Source organism: Myotis myotis, unplaced genomic scaffold (genome assembly GCF_014108235.1).
Source record: "Myotis myotis isolate mMyoMyo1 unplaced genomic scaffold, mMyoMyo1.p scaffold_m19_p_12, whole genome shotgun sequence".
NCBI classification, from domain to species: Eukaryota; Metazoa; Chordata; class Mammalia; order Chiroptera; family Vespertilionidae; genus Myotis; species Myotis myotis.
In genome coordinates, this window is record NW_023416316.1 from 71,086,740 (window position 1) to 71,110,718 (window position 23,979).

Sequence of the window (23,979 nt, forward strand, 5' to 3'; positions counted from 1 at the left end):
TATCTTTTTACATAGTGTAATAATTTCATGTTGTTAGTCTTATTAAATGCATGCTTAAATAGTTATTCAGTGTGGCATTAATTGGTTTTGATTCTTGGTGTCTTGAATGGATCTATGTGTATTTAAATTTCTTCAGTGATTTGTAGTCTTTATCTTGGTACTTATTATCACAGACTCATAGTTTAACAAGTTATCTTGGTGAGCAGACTTCTCATGTAGAATTTGTTTATTACTATATGTGTTTTTAATGTTTTCATCAGCATCTATACCACCGTGTATAATCAGACTTTTTTCTTTCTATTTTCTGCAATCCATCTGTGGTTTGTAAAAGGGAGGCAGCAAATGCAAAAGTTACTCCTGTTTCCAGCACCCCCAGCTGGGCTTCGATTGTTAACTAATTCAACATTGCTTATGTTTATAAACCGAAGACTATTTAGACCAGTACTATTTACTCAACTCTTTTAATTTATTTTTAAATTGTAATTGCCTCCAAATCTCAGCTATTATTTGATATGGGTATCCGTGTATTAAGTATCACTTTTGAAATTGTGATTGTAAAGTAAACATTTTATTTTTCAGGTTCAACATAAATTGTAAGGGTAAGTGAAAAGTTACTGTTGATGGATAAGCATTTTGCTAAGTTAAAGGGACCAAGGTTTTCAGAAGATTGTGCCCTTTCCCCTGGTGTTGTTTGGGATATAAAGTCCCTGGGCCCTGCTGTGTGTGCCCTGCCACGCTGGTGGGTATGGCTGGGCGATCTGTTAGATCAGTATGAGTGCTGCAAGCTGCTCATCTTCATTACTCACTGATTTCAAGGGCAAATTTTGATAAAAATGATTGTGGTTAAGAAAAGTAAACTTGACTGTCTTTTCTGATTTTAAAATGTCACCTAAAATTTTTCAGTGTATTAGGGAAAAGTTTAGGCTGGAAGGCCTGCTGCTTTCCGTGAGCTCACACCTCTGTTACCAAGTTGTCTACGCGGAGGCAGTCTCACTGCGATGAAGCTCTGTAGGAATGTAGAGTTTCAAAACCTCATTGTACTGAGGGAATTGGTACTCCCTAGGTGAGAGTGCTCGCCATGCTAGCATATAAAGGTTCTGAGGGCCAGGAGAAAGACCAATTCTGAAGTTAAAATGTGTGTGAAAGAAACAGCAACTGTTATGAAATTATTAAAAGAGATATATGAATAAATTTAGTAGACATTGAAGGTCATAAACATATTTTTCTGTTATAAATATATGTAAATAAAATTCCTTGCAAAATCTCTTGATGTACCTCAGTGCCATAAAATATCCAGGCTGGACCACAGAGTTTTTGCTTATGATCATAGTAGTCATTTGTCTCCTGGAGGCATGGTCCTGCACCACGGTGAAAGCCCTGCCCCGCTGGCCTGGGACTGTGAACAGAATGGGCGCCCTTCATGTTCTGTCCCAGCAGCTGTCATGCCCACTCACCCAGTGAGATATGTCTTTCAAGTACTGGCTGCACTAGGGTGGAGGCCTGCTACATGCCGAAAACTTTACAAATAAACAGCAGTACAGAGAGTTCTGTGTGGTAATTTTTTATGGAAGAAATTGGTAAAGAAAAATTGACCATTTTATATTCAGGATACTAGTTTCTTGGATTTCATGTAGGTCATTAAAAATTATGAATTCCATTACATATGACCATCCTGACTCTCATAAAATTTGCAAGTTCTCAGCATTTTCTATCCTATTTGCCATCTGATGTTTTCTGTCTAGATTGTTTCAAAGACTTTGGGATCAGTCATGTGGTTTTCTTTTGTTGTTGGTTCCAGATTGAAAATAAAACCGTGTAGATTTTATTTTGACTCTTTGAGCATATGTTTTGGCTACAACCTACTAAATGAACTCTCCCTAAAAATCTTGATGTAGACAAGTTGTGAAATAACTGATTTGGAATAGAATTGCAATGTCATTAACTGGAGATAATACAGTATATTTCTTTGAGTTTATTGTAAATTCAACATGAAAAATGTGCAATATTATTCTGCTTTCTTCCATGCAAAGGGTGAAATCAAAATTGCTGTTTCTATTGAAGATGAAGCCAGCAAAGACCTGCCTCCCGCCGCCCTGCTCTATAGGCCAGTTCGTCAGTATGTTTACGGAGTCCTGTTTAGCTTGGCAGAAAGCAGAAAGAAAACTGAGAGACTTGCTTTTAGAAAGAACAGACTTCCACCAGAATGTATGTACTGTAAAATCCATTGTTTGTTTTCCTCGGTTCCTCATAATCTCATGTGCATTTTCTAAAGCCTTAGAAGGATCATGACTGAGATCACCCTGAGTGCCCCCACGCAGCAAAGGTGGGCTTCATTTGGGCTCTTAGGAAAGGAGGACAACCACGAGCTTTTTCTCTCAGTAACATCTCAGTAATAGTGGTTATTTGGTAAAATGCTAAAACTGTAGGTTATGCCTTAAACTGATGTGCAAATGGCCCTGACAATCACTGTCCTGCTGTGGTTAGCATGTCTCAAGCGTGGTGACGGCAGTGTCTGCTCTGCAGAGGTCAGTGTTCCTGAGAGGTCCCACCAGCTGTGCGCTCACCACTTTGTGTGGTTGGTGTGTTGCTGCACGTAGCCCCGATGCCAAAGGGCACATGTGTGTGATGGTTTCCCTCAGATCCCAGCTGATCCACTCTGGGGTGGAGGGAGAAGTACAAAGACAAAAAGTATTATTTCAAACATTGGCAAACATTGAGGTCAAAGCGGTTTCTATCTTCTAGTAAAAGTGCCTTTTTGTTCTAGGTAATATTATCTACTAATAGCAAATATAAAGGTCATTGTATATTTAGTAGGCAATATAGAAAAGTTTTCCAAAATTTATAGTCTGAAATAAGAATATTATGAACTGTGAAGTTGTAGACTACAGTCTTGTCCACCTACTAAGGAGAAGTAGTGACAGATCACCTGCATGGGGCCAGGTCAGTGCAGACCTGGGGGATGGGTGTAGCTGACCCCCTCAGGGACGGGTGTACGAGTGGGGCTTACCTTTGGAATTTAACCACAGAGATTCTAGCAATGCTGAAAACTCAGGTCCATAGATTCTTAACTTGTCCTTGTTACTATGACAAAGTTATGATTTCTGTAAGCCTTTAAAATGAAGCATCTGGCTGTCACTACCCCTGCTTGAGGACAGCTGTGCTGAGAGTGGTGCTGGGCTGTTTGTGCGACTGTAGCTGGAAAAGGTGGTGCAGACCCCAAAGGGCCGCCTCTAGCTGCCTCGGTCAGGGCCAGTTTGTCAGCGGGCACTCTTTGTAGAGGCCCAGTATGCTCCTGATGTACGTTTTCTCACCTTGTACATACTCTCACCTTTTCCTTGCATCATGATTCATATGCTCAGAAAAGAAGGACCTTTCTTACTTTGCACAGGGTTGTTCAGTTTTCCATGCTGGCCTACCCAGGCCACCTGGCTCTGCTGTGAAACCCTTCCCTCCCCCTTTGGTTCTTTGCTGGGCCTAGAATGCATGTGCTACACAGAACCATGCAGGACTTCCTGCCATGTCCTCAGCACTGTATCACCATTTTGGTTTTCATGGGGAAAGGCTATTCTTATTTTTGTTTGTGTGTTCCAGGAACATAGTTCTTTATACAACAGAATTCTCAGCCGTTTTCAGTGATCTCAACCTGGGGTCCCTCAGGTGAATTCCAGGGCAGCTCCCCTTTGCAGTGTTCACAGCAGCCTGAATGTGGGTGGTGTGCTCACCCTCAGCAGTGGGCAGTGTGAGTCCTTCGCATCTGCTTTGTCCTTGCCCTCTAGTTCAGGAAGTTCTGTGTTGCAGTGAGCTGCAGGTACTCTCAGGAAATGAGTCTTAATCTCTTCTGCCGTGCTGCAGGTCTGCAGTTTAAAAATACTGGAATGCACAGCTAGCTACATGCAGCATGCTCCCTCCCTCCTCGTCAGTTCTTTTGTACCTGGTGTTGCAGGTGTCCTGCTGGCCTGGGAGAGGCTGTCCTGTTAGCAGACAGTAGGGGAAGCAGAGAGCAGGGCTAGGTATTCACTAATGGACTGGCATCCTCTGAGCATAAGCAAGAGAGAGGCAGTTTGTAGTGAAGGGCTGAGTGTGTAGACCACACCGCAGGGCCCAGCACTATCTCACAGAGAAATGCCAGGGTCAGCTTGCCGGCAGCAGGCCAGCTCTCTAGCTGGGGCAGGAGGGCCTTGGAATGGAGTGATCAGAGAAGAAGGGAGATGGGTGATACACTTGGGAAGACTCAGATGGGCTCTGTGAGACTCTAGATCGAGGGGGAGAGGCACCGGGGGATGCAAAGGAAAGGAAGAGGCAGGCACGCCAGCATTCCTCTTCAGACATGGCTGAGATGAGTGGAAGACGCCTTAGCTTCAGAGACAACTCAGTAGGCATCTCTCTTTCCTTTCCTTCTCGGTACCACTCCCCACCCCACTCCTCTGATTTGTTTTTAAGTGCAGGATATAGAGTCGTTTGTTATTGTTGTGTTACTTTTGGCCAATGGGAAGTACTGAGTGGGGAAAGAAGATGAATTTAGCAAAGAGAATAGAAGGAGGAGTGATGTTAGGGTTAGTTGGGAAGGGGGAGTGGGGTACTCGGGCTACCTTTCTTGAAGGCAAGAACTGGACTGAAATATGTCTGGTTTGGTTTGGGAAAGGGAGCCAGCTGTTACAAGGAAAAGGGCCTGGACTTCGGGGTGACACTGGAATGGGGTGTTCCTCTGTCACAGAAGGGCCAAGGCACCAAATGGCCAAGTGTAGTTCAAATTTAATACTTCTTAAATGGCGCGTTGGATATGTGTTTGTTAATGCTGTGTGTCCCTCTCCTTGGGGAGTGCCCAGCAGCAGTAAAAAAGTGAATGAGTAACTGATGCAAATACAGGGCTTGTTGGAATGGAGACCCAGAGTGTAGGGTATTGAGAGCGATGCTCGTGTGGACGGTGCATAGTCACTAAGGGTCTGGCAAAGGTCAGCTGAACACAGTGCAGTTTTTTCTGCTCAGGTGACTTAGGAACGTGGGTTTTGACTTTTCTGTGGGCAAGGAGGAGCCACTGAAGTTTGGGAAAGAGTGATATTTCTTTTTAGAAAGATGGGTTGGATAGGGACTGTGGCAGAGAGAAAACCTTGAAATGAGAAAGAAAGGCTGGTTTTGATGCCCCCTCTCTAGACAAAGCTGAATTAGCCTCTGGAAATTGAATGTTATCTAGAGAAATGTATTACTAAAGTGCTTTTACAAATAAAAATTTACCTCTGGAAAGATGTGTAAATTTGACCTGTGAATTTGCAAGTTGAGAGACCTTTTAGCTTATAAGTTTGGTGAGTGAAACATTCACAAGTGGCTTTAGAATCGTGGTCTTTTGGTGGAGCTGATAACATTGAACTTCTTTCATGCATTCGTTATGTTAATAAGGGGAAAACAGCCTGCAGAAAAGGCTTATATATAGTAATACACATCCACCAATCTCATAACTAGAACGTCACGTCTCCACGTGGTTGAATTTTGTCCGTGGAATCTTCTGTGCACTCTGCAACTCTCTGTCCTCTTTAGCAGTGTTAAGATTGCCTCCTAGGACTCTTCATTAGGTTCCCGCTGGCTCTAAACACTGATTCTGATGATGCCACAGCTTTAGGTGTCCATGCCTGGAACAGCTAAGTGACTGCACATTTTATGTTCTTAAGGAGAAAATGCTGTACGTTTCTTGGCACTCTGGATGAGAGGGGAAAATGACAGTGTCTGGTCATGCTGAAAGAGGTTGACCTTGAACAGTTTCTGGGGAGTTCTTGGTTGACAAGATTTCAAAGATGAGTCTGTTAAAGTCTTGTTTTACCTGCAATCATTCTTAGGTGAAATGAAGTCAGTGGGACTTTGCAGAAGATTCATAAACCATGTAAAAGTGCACCATGGGGTCTTGGGACAGATATGCTCCTCAAATACCTGCTGGCTTTGCCGTCCACTTTGGTGTCTGATAGCCAAAACCATGCTATGTGGGTTCCAGTGAATCTGCCTACTCACGTGGGGGATGCACCATTTTTGAAAATGAGGGCTTTGATCTAATACAGCTCAGAACGCTGTTCATGCAGGTGCATGTTGCTGTGTGGCCACTGTGACAGGCGTTTGCATGGAGGGTTGTCGTCAGAAAGAATTCGTTAAAGGGCGTATTGAGTCTGAAGGGTTGTTTAAAAATATTTAACTCTTACTAAATTTAAGACATATGTCCTTATGATTAATTGATCATAATCTATAATGAATTTTTGTGTGATTTATCAATGTTTCACTTTAAAGTCATTATATGGCTAACGTAGTTTATGTACAATCAGATCCTTAGAAAATTATAGCCTTTGAAAATCGTATTGTATTACATGCTGGCAGATTATTTTATATTGCTCTCTGTCCATCCCTAGGTTCTTTAATATTGATTTCAAGGAATACTTCAGAATATGTGTTTGTAATGGCAGTATGCTACCGAAGTCACTTTTGTGGAATTCCATGTCCCACTAATGGGGCCAGCAAAAGACTCCTGACCCCACACAAGCAGATTTGCCCACATGTGCTGGGTGGTGGCAGTGACAGCTGGAGGTGGCAGCTGTATGGTGGCAGTGGAGGATTTGGGACCAGGAAGCTGCTTCTAGAGCTGCTAGAATAAAGGCTGTCTGGAGACAGGTATGGTCTCAGCCAGCCCTGGCCTACAGGCCTTTTGTATGTGAAATCAGGTGAGGGAGCTGGTTCTAAGACATGCTCCTGCCCTGGAGGCAGCTCTGGCCTTTGCTGCCCTGTGGCTCTTTTTCCTAGGGGCACTACTCAGCCTCTGGGCTCGGGTTCCCAGCATGCTCCCCAAGGGTGAATGGAAGGGACCAGAAGAAAGGGCTCAGGCGCTAAAAAGATGGTAGGACAGCTCGGCAGGTGTTGCTCAGTGGTTGAGCATCCACTCATGAAACGAGGTCACTGGTTTGATTCCCGTCAGGGCACATACCCGGGTTGCTGGCTTAATTCCCAGTATAGGGGGTGTGCAGGAGGCAGCCAGTGGATGATTCTCTCTCATCGCTGATTTTCTATTCCCTCTCCCTTCCGCTCTCTCTAAAAAATCAATTAAAACATTAAATAAATAAAAAGACAGCAGGACAATGAGTTGCCTCAGCTATCGTAGAAGAATTAAAAATCAGGAAATAAAGCTCAGGGAGTTGCACGTTTTAAAATTATTGTCCTCTTTACAAAACTGACCTTTTTGTTTGTAATAAGTCTCCCCAGTACCTCAAAATTAAGTAAGTAAAAGAAACAGACTTGTAGACAGTAGATGGACATAAATTATAAACATGAGGTGAATTTATATTAATAGGAAGCAAGTTAAAATATGAGTACTATTCTTATAAAGGATTTATCCATATTCTTTACTTTTTAAACTGTCAAGAAAAGCCAAAGAGAACATTGGTTTTTCCCTTTTTTTGCTTTGGAAATTTTGTGTCAAATAATTGAGACTGCTGTTAAAAATAATTAAATTTGTCCACTGTGGATTGTATTACAAACAGTACTTCAAATGACCACTATTAGTGTACTTTTTAAAATATATATGAAGATTGCTTATATCTGTTCATCTGAATTTCTTTATTCCACAAAGCTTTCTAGAATTAGCATTAGCGAACTGCCTCTTCCTCTCAGAACTTTGAACAGCCGCGCTCCAGAGATATGGGAAGCCACTCTCGGATTAATATTTACGTCAGAGGCCCTTGAACTTGAGTTAATATACTAGGAATGATATTACTGGGGAAAGGAAAGACTAGAATAGCATTTACTATGTGTCTCAAACACCATGTTTGTCCCTGTACCCGGTGGTCTACTGTACATGTATATTTTTATGGACCGAGGGCAGCCCTTAGCTTCAGACATAGAAAACTTGAAGGGAAAAAATCAGTCTTTTACCCCTGAGAGTCATGGAGGTGTGTGCACAGAGGTGTTGTCAGCATAAGGAGATGTAGAGCCATCTGGGCCTCCACCTGTGTACCGACTGCGGAAGTTAACCGGCACTTTTCCCAGTAGGAGGAAAGGAGCTGAGCTGTCATTGAACCGATGTTTTTGTTTCTGCCCTGATATGAAGAAACTGGAGTTTGTTTTTTATTTCTTTGTGTGGCTTTTTTTACCATAACCCCAGGAAAGCTCAGCAAGTTACAGACTCCACCCCAAATACACAAAGCATGCACAGACACACCCATGTGTGCACACATGCACACACAGACACAGACCAAAGATCCAGGTGGTCGCAGTCTTGGAAGTCCTCTGTCCCCTCCTTTTTCTCTCTCCTGTAACCACTTTGTGTACAGGCCAAACTGTCACTCCTTAGCCCCCAGCCGGCACTGGTGTTGGTCACTGTCCTGGCACTGAGTTTAGAGACGTACTTCATTATGTTGCCCTATAGGCAGCTCCTACAAGTCAGCTGGAATTGGCTTACAAAATGGAACATGTTCGTTATTTCTGGTCTGGAACGGATTTCAAAATCAGCATCATAACAGATTTTCCAAGGTAGAGGATGACTAATGTCTGGAGGTAAACATTTACTAAGAGGTGAAGTATAACAGTGTGTTATCTACTGAAATTTTATTTGCAGGAGGTACTTTCCATAATGAAAGTACATTATAAATTTAGCTTCTGGTGGCAAGAAGACGAGTTGTTTCGAATGTAAAAATTCGATTTAGTGTAAGGTAAGGAAGATGATCTAACATTGTTTTTTACCTTGCAATTGTCAGCTTTTCTGTCAGTAGTGAAGACAAGATGAAGTTTTGTTTACGATGACATAAGATTTTTCATGGCCAGCAGCTGGATCAGCCGACTGTTCTGCTTTAACAAGGCAGCATGAACCTGTCTTTCTAAAGTGTCGCCATCACACCACAGTGCTCTTGGCTAAGGCCCAGAATGTGCTCAGGGTGTTCTTGAAATCCATTGCCCAGTTCCATCCAGAGAATCCCTGCATACCCAGTGGTTTTGTAGAAATGATAAGAGCCCAGATGACTTGTTAGCTGGCCCCTTTGCATCTGCTTGTTTCTGTGAGCTGCCCTCCCTCCTGAACAGCAGTGCCTCAGGAAGAGGCCAGGAGCCGGAGGGGAGGAGGTGCTGTGTGTGCCAGCCACCCTGTGTTGGCATCTTAGAAAGCAGGGGCCGCCACATGTCAACCCCAAAATGGATGTTCCTTGGAATTCATTAATCTATAAAATACCAATCTTCAGTTAGTTAATCTAATGTACTGAGCCAGTTATTACCACATAAGGGTATAAGGTGCCCTTGTGTTTCTTCTTTGGGGTCTTGTTGCAGAGTGACTCATTGGCCCTTTTGTCATTCCTGGTTCCAGGTTTGAGGGTGGGGTGGCAGGGAAGTTGGTGCCCCAACCCTGGGTGCCTCACCTGCCTCACCCACGTTTTGGCCCTGTCCGGTAATTGGCCAAAGGTTCCCCAGCTATTAAGTGGTGGTATACACAAAAGATCTCTAAATGTTGAGTTGTTTAAAAACATATACACACGTGTTAAAAATAAAGCAAGCCAGGAACAGCTTTGCTTTGGAACAAAGCTTTGTGTTATTGCACATTTATTTTGTCTGATAAAGACATGTATTTCCGAAATTAGATTTGAGCCACTCTTGTCATGAATAGTGCAGCTAGACAACAAAAATGCATAGAAGGATGAGAGGACATTAATTCATCTGATACCTTCTTCACAGCTGCAGTCTCCCCCGCCCCATCCTGTGCTCCTGGCGGGCACTGACTGCATGTCCCCGCGAGGATTGGTCAGGCCTTTCACAAGCATCAGCCACGGTCCTGGGTGCTAGTGTGTAGAGAGGCTCACCTTTAGCCACTGCGAGGGGTGTGGGATCTGAGCACACAGCTTCATGTCAGGGAAACGCAGGCAAACTTCGGTCCCTCAGAGCTAGTGTGGACAGCTGGTCCAGGGCAACTTCAGAGAAGCCTCAAGGGGAACAGCCACTTGTAAGAGGCATCTCCAACCTCCACTTACCTTTGATGTGGGACTTGGAACATAAAGTAGGTAGAGGTGTAAGCATTCTGAATGTAAGAATGAAAATCCTCCACCAAAAATTCACTTCTAGAATGAAAACGACATAAAATAATAAAATGATGCTAAAAAATTAATAGAGACAAGAGCAAAGCTGACGAAAGGGAAGGAAGTGATGGAATGAAGATAGGTTTAATATGGATGCCTCTTGAGAAACTCAAAGGAGACTTCTGGCACTATATTCCGAGGTTCTTAAGATTTAGGAAATTCATGCTTTGCGTGCGTATGTGTTTTGGGGGAGGAGTGAGAGAGCCAAAGTAACTAGTTGTACAACCATAGATACAATCTAATCAATTCCTTTAAATAAATTTTTGCCACCAAAATGAAGGTATTACTTAGAAAAAAAATAGATTTGTGCATTTTATTCTTTTTTGGCATGAAAATGAATTTTGTGGTGTAACCTAATAGAAACTGGCGAATGGCTTATTTTGTAGGACCACATTCTGCTTGTGGGATATTGCAGGACTGCGGGGAAGGGGTGGCTAGATTGTGAGTCCGAGGACAGGGTCTGTTGGATGCTGGGAGCTTACTGGGTCTGTGTCTGGAACCTAAAAATATTGATGAACACAAAAATGCATATACTTTAATACATGTGTATCCCTGTTTTGACTTGATAGACTTTAAAATAAGCATTTTAAGTTTTCTTTTAAAATTTAAACATGAATATATTAAAATGTAAATGAATGGGACAAAACAGTAACTCTTTTGTAAGAGGAAAATGTTCTGGAACTACCTTGACTTGCACCTCTGTTCAGGGTGTGGCCCAGCACTTCTCTGCAGCATGGCCTCCACACGGCTGCCTGGGGCGAATGTGCTCAGCTTGCTTTCCCGGTGCTCACTCAGTGCGTGTGTCCAAGTACCAGACTCCTGGTGCTCTTCCTGACCGCTGACAAGATTCTTTCTCGCCTTACTCTGTTTAGACTTGGGATGGAGCTAGAGATGACCGTTAATTATTTAACTTTATCAGGATTTGGATTTCTTGGTCTCTCAGCTGCTGCAAGCATTACTTTAGGGAAAATGAGCCAAGGTGGGGTACTGTTACTTGGAAAGAATTGAGGTGTGAAAGATCTCATTAGATAGAATCATAGTGCCATCCTGGCTTCCATGTTGGCCGCTGGCAGCTCACTGGGCTCTGCTTTAGTTCTGATACTTAATGTTCCTTACAAAATGCACACCCAAACTTTACCATTGATTGTTAAGTCATAACACATTGCTCTGCAGTAGGCCTTGTCTTCATTGTATTCCCGCCATAGCTTTCCTTTCCTTTACTTGGAAATTATGTGGAAGAATGTACATATTTGTGTGTTTTAAGAATTAACGACATTAATAGTGGTAAAACAACTGCGGATAAAAGTCATTGTTTTGTGTTATATCAACTTGGAACGTCTTGCTTTTTTTGGAGTGAAAATGGAGCATTTTACACTTTGTCTTTAGTCTTGCTGAATAGAATTACTGCATACTGGTGTCACCTTGGATTTCTTAACATGAACTATTGCTTCTGCTTGCAGCCTTACTGGGCTTTCAGGGTCTCACTGCATGGTAGTTTGCTCTTGCTAATCCTTTAACATTTTGTTATCTTTGTTAAAGTAAGAGGTCCTTAAGTAAAGTGGCTACCAAATGTAAATTCTTTCTCAAATCTAATTAGTAGAAGTATTTATCTATGTAGAAAAAGATTAGCTATCTAACTTGGATTTTCCGTGGATTTCCATGATAATTACATACTTCTGTGAATTATGCCAGTTGTTATTAATAAAACTATTAATGGACTTTTATATTAAAACAAATTTCGACTAACATTTTTAATTTATATATATTATAGTTATATGGGGAAATCAAGTCATGATTTGATTGAGAAGAAGTTTATTGGTGGCTTCACTGAAAATGTAAATGAAGGATTAAAGTACATAGAGTAACAACAAATGTCTTAGACATGAGAACTGATGACTAGTGGCTTGCTAACTAGAGGATGTATTGTTACATGAGAGGTAACATCTTCAGGCTGTCACTACTAGAGCAGTTTACTTTTGTTAGGCTTAAAAGAGCTGAGACGGGGCATAAATGCTTCTCCTCTGATTTCCTTCTAGCGGTTTCACCAGTGATCATTAAGGAGTGGGCAGCTTACAAAGGGAAATCTCCGCAAACTCCAGAACTGGTGGAAGCTCTTGCCTTCAGGGAGTGGACCTGCCCCAACCTAAAGAGGCTCTGGCTGGGGAAGGCAGTGGAGGACAAGAACCGCAGGATGAGGGCCTTCCTGGCCTGCATGAGGTCAGACACTCCAGCCATGCTCAACCCAGCCAGCGTGCCCACTCATCTCACGGTGCTGTGCTGTGTCCTACGGTAGGTGTGGCACGGCTGCTCTGGCAGCTGCATGTCCTCCAGCAGATGATTGTACAATGCCTCTCAGAGACCTGTGTATGAAATAGAGGGGGGGAGGCGTGGATTTTATTCTAGGTGAACTGGGTTATCTGTTGAAATTCATCCATATCTCATATTTACATATAACTACAGAAATATAGGCCATGTAAATGCAATGTGGATTTGAATTTATGTTGTACAGTGGGGCCTTGACTTATGAGTTTAATTCATTCTGTGACGGAGCTCATAACTCAAATTACTCGTATGTCAAATCAAAAAGTGAACGAGTGAGACACGTGATGCTGGGCTGATGTTGCGGTGTTCACTGTGACGTTTGCTGCACCACCTAGTGTTGGGGTATCTGAAGCTGGCTCATAACCCGAATTTTAGCTCGCAACTCAAAGCAAAAAATCGGCTGAGAGACGGCTCGTATCTTGAAAAACTCGTTATATGAGACACGTAAGTCAAGGTCCCACTGTATAATATGTTTACAGAATAGTTATATTTGGTGAACACGTGCTTTATCCTATCTAATAAAAGAGTAATATGCAAATTAACCGTCACACTCTTGCTCCACATTCCATCAGTCCATCACAAAGATGGCGGCGGCCACGGAGCTGGAGTGAGCAGGAGGCTTGGTTGCCCCCGGCGATGGAGGAAGCCAAGCTTCCCGCCTGCCCTGGCCGGCCCTGAGCTCCGCTCAAGGCTACAAAGTTTGAATTATAGAAGATAAATAAATGCCAGATACCTGCTTCCAGCTGGCCTGGCCTCCGCTCAAGGAGGGGCTGGGAACATGGGTTTCCAGGGGCAACCCAGGCTTCGAGTGGGACCAAGGCAAGAAAGTTTCAATTATAGAAGTTAAATAAATCCCAGATACCTGCTTCCAGCCAGTGGCCATGGCTAGCCTGAAAATGGCCCTCAGCCCCTCACCCAGACTGGCCACTCCCATGGGCTGAGGGTCCCCACTGTGGGGCTTGATCAGCCTGCAAACAGCCATCAGCCCCTCACCCAGGCTGGCCAGGCACCCCAGTAGGGACCCCCACCCTGAAGGGGGTGTGGCCAGCCTGAAAACAGCTCTCAGCCCCTCACCCAGGCTGGCCAGGCACCCCAGCGGGACCCCCACCCCCACCCTCATCCGGGACACCCTTCAGGGCAAACCAGCCAGCCCCCACCCATTCACCAGGCCTCTATCCAATGTAATAAAAGGGTAATATGCATGCCTTGACTGGTGTGGCTCAGTGGATAGAGTGTCGGCCTGCAGACTCAAGGGTCCCAGGTTCGATTCCGGTCAAGGGTATGTACCTTGGTTGCGGGCACATACCTAGTAGGGAGTGTGCAGGAGGCAGCTGATTGATGTCTCTCTCTCTCATTGATGTTTCTAACTCTCTATCCCTCACCCTTCTTCTCTGTAAAAAATCAATAAAATATATATATTTTTTAAAAGGGTGATATGCAAATTGACCCTAACAGCAGAACAACTGGGAATGACTGGTCACAATGACATACACTGACCAGCAGGGGGCTCAGTTCAGGAGATGCCCCCTTGTGGTCAGTGTGCTCCCACAGGGGGAGCTCTGCTCAGCCACAAGCCAGGCTGATGGCTGCCAGCACAGTGGTGGTGGTGGGAGCCTCTCCCACCTCCTCAGCAGCGCTAAGGATGTCCGACTGCAGCTTTGGCCTGCTCCCTGCTGGCAATTGGACATCCCCTGAGGGCTCCTGGGCTGCCAGAGGGATGTCTGACTGCCTGCTTAGGCCCAATCCCCCCCCCCCCCCCCCCCGGGGAGTGGGCCTAAGCCAGCAGGTGGACATCCCCCGAGGGGTCCCAGACTGCGAGAAGGCACAGGCAGGGCTGAGGGACCCCCCCCCCCACCCCCCCGAGTGCACAAATTTTTGTGCACTGGGCCTCTAGTCTCTATATATAAAGGCCTAAGGGACCAGCCAACTGGCTGACGGCCGGTAGCTATGACGTGCACTGACCACCAGAGGGCAGATGCTCAATGCAGGAGCTGTTTGTGACAGCAACTTTGCAGAGTGCCCTCTCGCACTCTGAGATCCCTTGGGGGATGTCGGACTTATAGTTTCGGCCCAATCCCTGCAGGCCAGGCAGAGGGACCCCCACCTGCCAGAGGGACCCTGCTAACTCCACAGATGCCTTTCGAGCCCCGGCACTGTCCCAGGTGCTGCTGGCCAGGGAGGAATGGTGAGAGGTTGGCTCTAGGGTGTGTCCAGCCTGTCTTGCCCAGTCCCGCCCCACTGGCCACCTTCTAATTAATTTCCTTTCAATGTGCACAAATTCGTGCAGCGGGCCTCTAGTGTAAATATAATGATTTTAAACAATTTAGTTTTTAAATATTAAAGATTTTGAAAGCAATCAGGGAAGATTGTATTATACTAGAGGCCCGGTGCATGAAATTTGTGTATGGGTAGGGTCCATAGGCCTGGCCAGTGATCAGGGCCGATCTGTGGGGCGACTGGCAGGGAGATCGGGGGGCACCCGTCTTGGGCAGCCTGGCGCCGCCTGCTCACTGACCCTGCCCCCCACTACCACTGCTGGTCGCCTCCCTTGGCGGGACGACTGGCGGGGCGATCAGGGGGCCCCTGCTGGCACCTGCCTTGGCTGGCCTGGGGCCTGCAGTCTGGGGCAGCTCATGAGTTGAGCATCTGCCCCCTGGTGGTCAGTGCACATTATAGCGACTGGTTGCTCCTCAATTTGGTTGATTTGCATATTAGGCTTTTATTATATAGGAGATTATTTGGGATTGTTCTATAAGGAAAATGTGTCTCTTCTTTCTGCTTTGTTTAACCATATGTATCAGTATGGACTTGGGGTTATCCAGTTTATTCCTAGCATTATAACTGATGTAGTGTCCTTGTTTATTTGATTACTCGGGCCTTGGGAGCTCATTCAGTGAGCTACAGTGTCCTTTGTAACCCTGGCATGTTCTTGTTTTTTGTGGTACCACATGATGCCTAGGCTCATGCGCATCTTCCCTGCCCTGGAACCTGCCTCTAAGGGGCCAGCTCCTCCTTGGAGAGAGCAGTTGAAAACCCAGACGTGGGCACTGTGTGGTTCTAGGTCAGGGGTGGGCAAACTTTTTGACTCGAGGGCCACAATGGGTTCTTAAACTGGACCGGAGGGCCGGAACAAAAGCATGGATGGAGTGTTTGTGTGAACTAATATAAATTCAAAGTAAACATCATTACATAAAAGGGTACGGTCTTTTTTTTCAGTAGTTTTATTCATTTCAAACGGACCAGATCCGGCCCGCGGGCCGTAGTTTGCCCACGGCTGTTCTAGGTCCTCTCGGTTGACGGGCCACAAATGCCTGTGTAGACACTGTTTGGCATTAATCTGAGTTGGCATGCATACCTGAGTCAGGTTTGTTAGTTTTTTAGTATGTTTTTCTTTTAACCAATTTAAAACTCAGGGAAAGTTCCAAGAGCATTTTTTTCTTTTTAACCCAGATACTACCTGAGTGTGATTTTCTAACAAACTAGGACACTTTCCTGTATAGTCACAATATAGCCATTGTACTCAGTCAGCATCTGCGCTTTATTTCTATCTTCATTTCAGACCCTCTCTTTGTGAAGCCCGTTGGTTTCCAGAGGGCGGAGCAGCTCTCCCTCTGCTACTCCTGGTTCCATGCAGGCTGTGCGTGTGCACTCTGGACGTGACGAAGGGGTGCCTGCGGGACATTTCCAGAGAGGTTCTATTCCATTTGTAACTGATACGTTTTTCACGGGAGGCACTTTGAAACTAATCATTCAGTGACTCTTGGTTTCTGTCTTCAGTAGCTTCTAGTCCACTGCCACCATCTTTTAATTTGGTGCTTTGTTGTCACCTACTGGGCCGTAGGGGCCTTGTCAGGCTGCCCTCCACAGTTGTCTTTGTCATTTTATGAGCCCTTCCTGACTTCTCTGCAGAGGTGCCCTGGTTGTTGTTGGTGGGGACGGTATTGGATCTCTTGTCCTCCTGGTCTGTTTACAGACACACAGACATCCACAGGCTTGTGGACTTCTGTTTGGCACCTCCAACCTGCCCACTTCAGTTTTCTCTCCCTAGGTGTGTGGCCTCTGACGCTGAGAGAGACAGACAGTAAAAGCCTGGGGCACAGCTTCCTTCCAAGCCCTAACCTGTCTTAGCCCCATGTGTCCTGCCCCTGAGCTGGCTCCTCCTCGTCCAGCTCCTGATCCCCTACTGGGTCGCACCTGCTTGACTGCTGACAGGGGACAGAGCTTTAGTCAGGTGTTTATTTCCTAAAGTTTCTTATATTCAGACTTTAAGGCCAGTAACTTACTTAGAAGCCTTTCCCTAATTAAATTGAGGTTGATTAAAATGAGCAGTTTCTTATCTTTATCTCCAATGAGAATGAACTAGTGAGAAAGACCATTTCTTTATTTGGTTTTTGAATCCCTGGTTTCCTCCGATGGAAAATTTATTTATAGACTGGTTTTTATCAGTAAAAACCACCTTATATGAATTAGCCAAAAATTTAAGATTAAGAGTGGCCTAAAATCAAATTAGCAATAATGAGCTTGGTTACTTTGTATTCCTCTCTTTGAAGTTTAAAATGATGTATGGCCTTTAGTCTAGTGGGGCAACCTACTTCCCACCATATACTTGACCTGAAAAGCCTGCTGGGCCAGGCTCATGGGGCTGCCCTTGAACACAGTGGCCATGCATTAGCGTAGGGTTAGCTGCTGGTGCTGGGAGTGCAGCATTCATGTCGTTAATGTGGTGGTGCTTTGTGTCTTGTCTGTTATGCATTCAGCCACGTGGGTCACTGGATTCTCGGACCTCTCTTCTCTTCATGTGATTGGTCCTCGTGGACCTTCATCTGCCATTACTCCAGAAAAGGCCTTCATAGAGTCTTCCTAGGTTTCAGGACTGTCCTGGTCCCTGCTTTTAAGACAGTGTTTATTGTAGTTTTTGTGTGTATGTGGTTGTTTATTAAAAAAATACTTATTTTAGACCTTGAAGAGGTTTATAATCTTGGGTCTGAACGAACCTCTGTGTCTGTTCGTGTGTGGCATCCAGAAGCTACAATGAGTGCAGTGCAGACGCCGTACTCCGGCAGAAGCCAGCTGACATGCTTGGGGTGAAGAGACTGTTGCGTGTGGAGTGGGTGCCTGGGACCAGGGAGTTTCTCGTTTGGGAAGACTGTTACAGATCCTGAGGAGGAGCAGCGTGTTAGATGAGGGATAGTGTCTCTCGGGACAAGTCCCAGGGCCTAGGACACCATAAATGGGTTGGTCCACTCCACTAAGAGAATCCATTCTACCTTCTGCATTTGAGGCCCCAGGACAGTAGCTGAAGGAGGCTACCCTGCATGGCCTCTATTTGGTCAGTGGATATAACCTGCGAATAACATGGGGATGGGCTGAGTAGTAGGTCTGAAGCCTTGGGGTAAAGAGTGGAAGGGAGGGTCGGAAGGGGGTGCTGGACAAAGACAAGTAATAGGGTTGGTAACAGGACGAGGAGTAAGAGCCGCTTGAGAACTGGCTGTGGGCTCAGGCTGGCAGCCCAGTGGTCCTTCTCTGGGGGCATTGCAGCTGCGGGCAGGGAGAGGGCAAAGCCTGCATCCTGGACAAGGTGAGTCCCTGTGGCGTGACCCTTGGCCTTGATAGCTGGGGTGGGACAAAGGTCATTGATCCCAAGGCCAGGCTGTCATCCACAAAGACTTCTTTCCTTTCTTTGATCTTTTTTCCCCCATAATTTCTAACTAGAAGAAATTGTGAGATGAATACAAAGAGCTCGTCGCTGTCCTTTACCAGGTTCCCCACACACTAATGTTCTACTGCAGTTGCTTTTTGCTCCTCTCTGTGTTTGTCCTCAGTCCCTTGAATGTAAGTTGTGGGCATGATGTCCCTTTATCTTAAGCTCTTCAGTCTGTGTTTCCTAAAAACGAGGACATTATCAAAATTAGAAAAATAGTACTGGTACATCTTCCGTACCGATCTCACTCAGATTTTGCCATTTGTTCTAATAGCATCTATTAGCAGCAGAAAATCTTGGCTCATGCTTGCATTCAGTTGTCATGTCTCCTCCAGTCACGACTGCTTCTTGTCTTCCTCTGGGTTGATGCAGAGACGTTTCTGAAGAGTGAGCCCTGGTTTTCTGCACACCCGGGGTCTGCGGACAGTCAGTCACCTCAGACGCACATGAACAAGTGGAAACAGTGTTGACACGCAGGTGGCAGCCCCCAGCTGCACTTTGTCAACCTCTGGGGAGGCTGCTTCTCAGTCTAGGTTTGTCCATGTTCCTTTAGGGTAGAATCCATTTCTGCATCTGGGGCAGGCACACCCTATCAGGGCGGTGGTGATCTCCTTGATACTTTCACTAGTGTCAGCATCCACATCTTACATATGTCCAATGTGATGTTAGGACAGCACTCTGGGGGATGGGGGGAGAACAGCAGGCAAATCCCTAGAATCCTTGTAACAGAGACCAGGAGGGGCCAGTGTTTGAGCAGAAGTTCAGCATGAGGGTGAAGCAAGTGTTCAGAACAGAACAGATGGCCTTTCCTGGGGTGCAGCCCAGAAAAATAGATGAGGTCCTGACCCAAGAGAGCTCACGTTCTCCTGAGCGGACAGACTGGGTTATGTCTTAAAAGAATCTAAATCAATAACCAAAATAAGATATGGAGGTCTTGAACCCCAAACAGAACCAGTGGAGCCTGTTCCAACACTTGAGGAGCACAGGCAGGGTCCAGCTCCCCCTTTCTGCCCTGGCACTCACACTTCTAAAGGGCAGTGAGAGGAGGGTGAGAAAAGGGAGCCGCAGATACCCTCATAACTCCAAGGTAGGAAACTTGAGACCCTAGGAGAAGGTGTGGAAAAAGAATGTCCAGAGAAAACTGAGCGACGTAAAGGGGCTGAGCACACTGTCAGTGTGCAGCTCGGAGAAGTGTGGACATAGGAGATGATGGAGGGTGCAGGTGCTGGCTGCTGCCAGGGTTGCCATTTGTGCCATCCTGGGGGGTGGTAAGCTATTTGTTTATTATGCTGCACATCTTTATGTCCATTTTATACTCTTCTGCATCCAGAAAGGCTTTCCCAGGACTCCCAGCGAGAAAGAAGTAAATGGTAACTCTGTCAAAATGTAAGAGGAAGCCAGATGGAGGAAATAGCAGATATTCTAACCAAAAAGACTATTTGTTGCTGCAGCTAACCTGAATTCTGGGAGTCTTTGCAGCCAGGAAAACCAGGAAAGATCTTGAGAAAACCAACCTGCCCCCAAGATATTTTTTTCCTGATTAATAATTTTTAAAGTAACATCAAGCCAAGGGCTAGGGAGTGGGGGAGTTCATGTTTCATAGGTTTGCAGATGAAAGGAGTTGTGGGGGTGGGTGGTGGGGATGGTCCCACAACACTAAATGTACTTAATACCACTGCACTGTCCACTTAAAAATGGTTAAAATGTTAAATTTTATGTTGTGTATTTTACCACAAGTTTAAAAAAATAAAAGGGATGTATAACATGGATACTTAGGCAAAGAACATTGGGCATTGGCACACAGTCTTTTCCACAGTAGTTTTTTCAGAGAAAAGTGGAGGGACTGTCTCCATATTTGCTGTTTCTTTTTCTGTGTTCCTGGGGACTGTAGGCACTCATCCTGAAGACTGTGGTTTTAATTCTCATTCTGGGCTTCCTTTCCACTTTCTGTACATTTCCCTCACTAAAGCTCATAAGACCATTGTATTTAATATTTGTGTCACTCAAACAATTGCAAAGGATGTTATTTTTGTCATTGCAAATGTTGACAGTTTAATGAAATAAAACTTTTACATTGTTCTTTAAAGTATATCTGATCAGCCCTGACCGGTTTGGCTCAGTGGATAGAGCGTCGGCCTGTGGACTCAAGGGTCCCTGGTTCGATTCTGGTCAAGGGCATGTACCTTGGTTGCAGGCACATACCCAGTAGGGAGTGTGCAGGAGGCAGCTGATCGATGTTTCTCTCTCATCGATGTTTCTAACTTTCTATCCCTCTCCCTTCCTCTCTGTAAAAAAATCAATAATATATATATATTTTTAAAAATGTATCTGATCAGATATAAATACCACAGAGATTTAACATCTACTATCTTTTACTTTGAAGTTCATTTACTTCCTACTAAGGCTATGTGATTTTACCATGAAGTATCTAAGCTCTGTGCTTCTATTTCTCCATCTCTCAGATGGGACAGTCATGGTTCCTCCTCTGAGTTTCTGTGACCATGTGAGGAGCCAGTGCATATAAATGATTAGACCAACGCCTGGCACCTAGTGAGCAGTGTTGGGATTTTTATTGAAAATATTTCTCTTAATGAACTGGATGGAACCTCTTCCTTCTCCCGTTAGTTCATGGTCCTGTGGTGAATATTAATTGTTATAAAAAAGAGATAGGGCTTTGTACCAACTGTGATTCTAGTTTTTGTTGACTTAGATGTTAAGCCCAAGAAAACTTCCCCAGCAGATGGGACTAAAAAGAGCTTTGTGAGGCATGTCATGCAGAGATGACATAGGGATCTATCACCAGAAGTTATTTTTAGTGATCAGCTGGCAACTTGATTAGGTCATCCTTTAAGTTTGCTGGATGCAGAGAATTAGAAACTGTTGGACTTGAACAGGACTTATGACCAAGTTCTTAGTGGTTAGCCCAGCCCCGGGCAAACTACGGCCCTCGGCCAGTTTGAAATGAATAAAACTACTGAAAAAAAAGACCGTACCCTTTTATGTAATGATGTTTACTTTGAATTTATATTAGTTCACACAAACACTCCATCCATGCTTTTGTTCCGGCCCTCCGGTCCAGTTTAAGAACCCATTGTGGCCCTCGAGTCAAAAAGTTTGCCCATCCCTGGGTTAGCCCTCAGGCTCTCAACACAAACGGGCATCTGCACTGCAAGGTGAATAAGGGGAAGAGGATTGGTTGGAAAAAAGGTAATGTGGACACCTGGTGGTTCTTAGGCAAATGGGAGTTGTCGATTTAGAAATTGCTTTCCCATCAGCTGCTCACATCAGGGTAGCCCCCAGTAAATCTGTGCTCGGGGACTGTAGGCGTGCATTCTGAAGACTGCAGTTTTAATTCTCGTCCTCGTCTTCCTTTTCACTTCGTCCCTGTCCATTCACCGGCCACTGCTGGATCCCCTTGTGCAGATGGTTCATGAGACACTTCATCAAGGGATTCATCTGTCTTATTTAGACCTAGGTTTGCCTCCTGGGTATCTCTGATTAAATAGATAAATCATAATATAAATTTGGTACATATTATGTGTTTTCAGGATTTAAATACTTAACAAAAGTGAAGTATATCAAAAATTACCAACCAGCTAGTTTGCAGTATGTATAAATTTAGTGTCATTTTCAATTACTCTAGAATGCTGATTGGCTAGGTGATGATTGGGTTTTGTAAATGGCATCATCACTGAAAATAGGAAAGCTGGGTAAGAAAGCTGTAGAAGCCTCCTTTGCTTATGTCCCCCGAACACCAGGTCATGCATGTGACTGGGGACCGCTGCATCCTAATTGCGGGCCCTCTCTGTCTGTCCATCCTGCAGGTATATGGTGCAGTGGCCTGGAGCACGGATACTGCGTCGTCAGGAGCTGGATGCCTTCCTGGCTCAGGCATTGTCCCCCAAACTCTACGAGCCTGATCAGCTGCAGGAGCTCAAGGTAACTGATACTTCCTTCCTCATCCTGGAGCCTTGCTCTGGAGTCAAGGGACAGCTCACCTCACCTGGCAGCTGAGTACATCAAACTAGTAATGCTCAGGAAGAGAACTCGAGAGCCTTCAGGGCAAAGGGAATTTCCTTCCCAGCTATTGAAATGGTCACGTCTGCTTTTGTCCGATTTTTTCCCTTGTATACCAATGGGTGTTTTATTCTTGTTTTCATATCATGAAATGAACTTGCCTTTTATTTCAGGTGGGGATCCCAAACCCTGGGAGGGAGGGCTTGGTCCTAAGAATTTCCTAACATCTGGCCAGGATCTTTTTCTTATTTCGTTCTGTTGTTCCTAATTACAACATTCGTTTTCTCTAAAAACAAAAACAAAAACCATAGTCTTTGTCCTCCTAGTATTGTAAATCCCTTTTAAAAAAACACTTGAAGAACAACGTTATATCATCATTCCTGTGCCCTTTTAGTCAGCATTTAACATCATATTCCTTTTAATTTTCCCTTCTAGTAATTCCTTTTATTCTTTGTTTTAATAATATTAGTTTTCTCCACGTTGTCACCTGATTTTTCAGTGTGCTTATCTTTTTAGTGCACTTTTATTAGTTGCTGTGTTCGCATGGCTATACTTGCTTTCTAATTTCTACATTAAATTTTAGAAAGTTCAAGACTTTTCAGAGTTAGCTAAATTAGTGAATCTGCCTTTTCTTTTTAATTCATAGGGTTTTGTTTTTTTCTTTGCTGTTGGTTATTTATTTATTTGTTTGTTTGTTTTACAAAATTTGATTTGTAATCAAGTAATCTCTTTTTATGAAATCGCCTTCACTTTTAGATCTTGTAGCCATTCTTTATGAAGGCGTTCTTTCCCTACAGAGGAGTTTTAGGCTCACTTTATAGATTTTTAGTGTTCTACAGTTGGGGCTCAATAAATTTCTGGTTTCCCTAAATTATTGAGTTAAATTCAGTAATTTGGTGTTGAGTGACCCTTGACTGTGGGGATCCCATGTCATTGTGGTCACCGTAGGCTTCTGATGACTTTGAAACAAGCTAAATAAGATAACAAACTTAGGAGAATCTACCTCAAATTGTATTCTTTACTTTGTAGATTAAGCTGTTCTGTTTGTTAGAAATTATTTCTAATGGTTTTGAATTTAAGTTTTTGTTCTAGAATATTTGGCCGGGTGTCCCCTGAGAGGCTGGTATTAAGCACAGGCTCTACCTCCTGTGTCCTAGAGTGTGGTGCCCCCACCACCATCTTCATCACCAGACTGCTCAGGGGTGTTGTAAATACTTTTACTAGAGTGTGGTGCCATCCCTCTACCTCTACTTCCTGTTTCTCTTATTTAGATTATTACATCAGTATTGACATCCCAGTTCTGAAAATCAGACCGCCAGGTATCAGGTATGCCCACCAAGCCTTATTCACCATCAAGTTGCTTTTACTCAAAGTTCATCTTTTCTTCCATATCCTTTTCATTTTTGGATCAACACATAGGATATAACTTTCGAAAGACAGTCACACTCTAAACTTTCATTTTGGTTCTTTTGAAGTCTTAGTGCTTTCATGGTTTTCTCCTGATTCTTCATCTAAAGCTAGGTTTCTAGAGCTGTGTTAGAAAGTGCAGGTACTTCACGCCCACCCCTGTCCCTTTGACTCTTCTGGTCTAGAGGTCTGTGTTCCCTTCACCAAGGGCAGCCTGAACGTTGGCACTCCGTTCATGAGTAGCATAGATTTTGAAAGAACCAGAAGGAAAAACAATAGCTGTCCTTGGGGGTAGAGGTAATTGGTTTTTTAAGATTGAAGATACCCTCAGCTATCAGATTGAGAACTGATAGGAATAATGATTATTTAAATGCTACAAAAATTCCAATGTAGAGCTGAGAGAGGGTCCTAAAATTCAGTGATAGAACAGTAAATTTTAAAACTTCTTTT

The 23,979-nt window shown here is 44.4% G+C and overlaps 1 protein-coding gene across 9 annotated transcripts in view; it reads left to right on the forward strand.

The window, feature by feature from the left end:
* Nucleotides 1–23,979, forward strand: part of FAM120A (family with sequence similarity 120A) — a 113,496-nt gene that overhangs the window by 68,295 nt on the left and 21,222 nt on the right. For 8 of the 9 annotated variants that reach the window (XR_004971348.1, XM_036331370.1, XM_036331365.1 and 5 more), the window contains 3 exons: nt 2,031–2,205; nt 12,119–12,371; nt 21,930–22,044. Coding sequence is in view for 8 of the 9 variants with exons in the window: in XM_036331370.1 (XP_036187263.1) it covers nt 2,031–2,205; nt 12,119–12,371; nt 21,930–22,044 (543 nt within the window). In the remaining variant the exon portion in view is untranslated. Of the gene's footprint in view, nt 1–2,030; nt 2,206–12,118; nt 12,372–21,929; nt 22,045–23,393; nt 23,442–23,979 lie in introns of those variants that run through there. The other variant, XM_036331373.1, reaches the window with a different exon arrangement.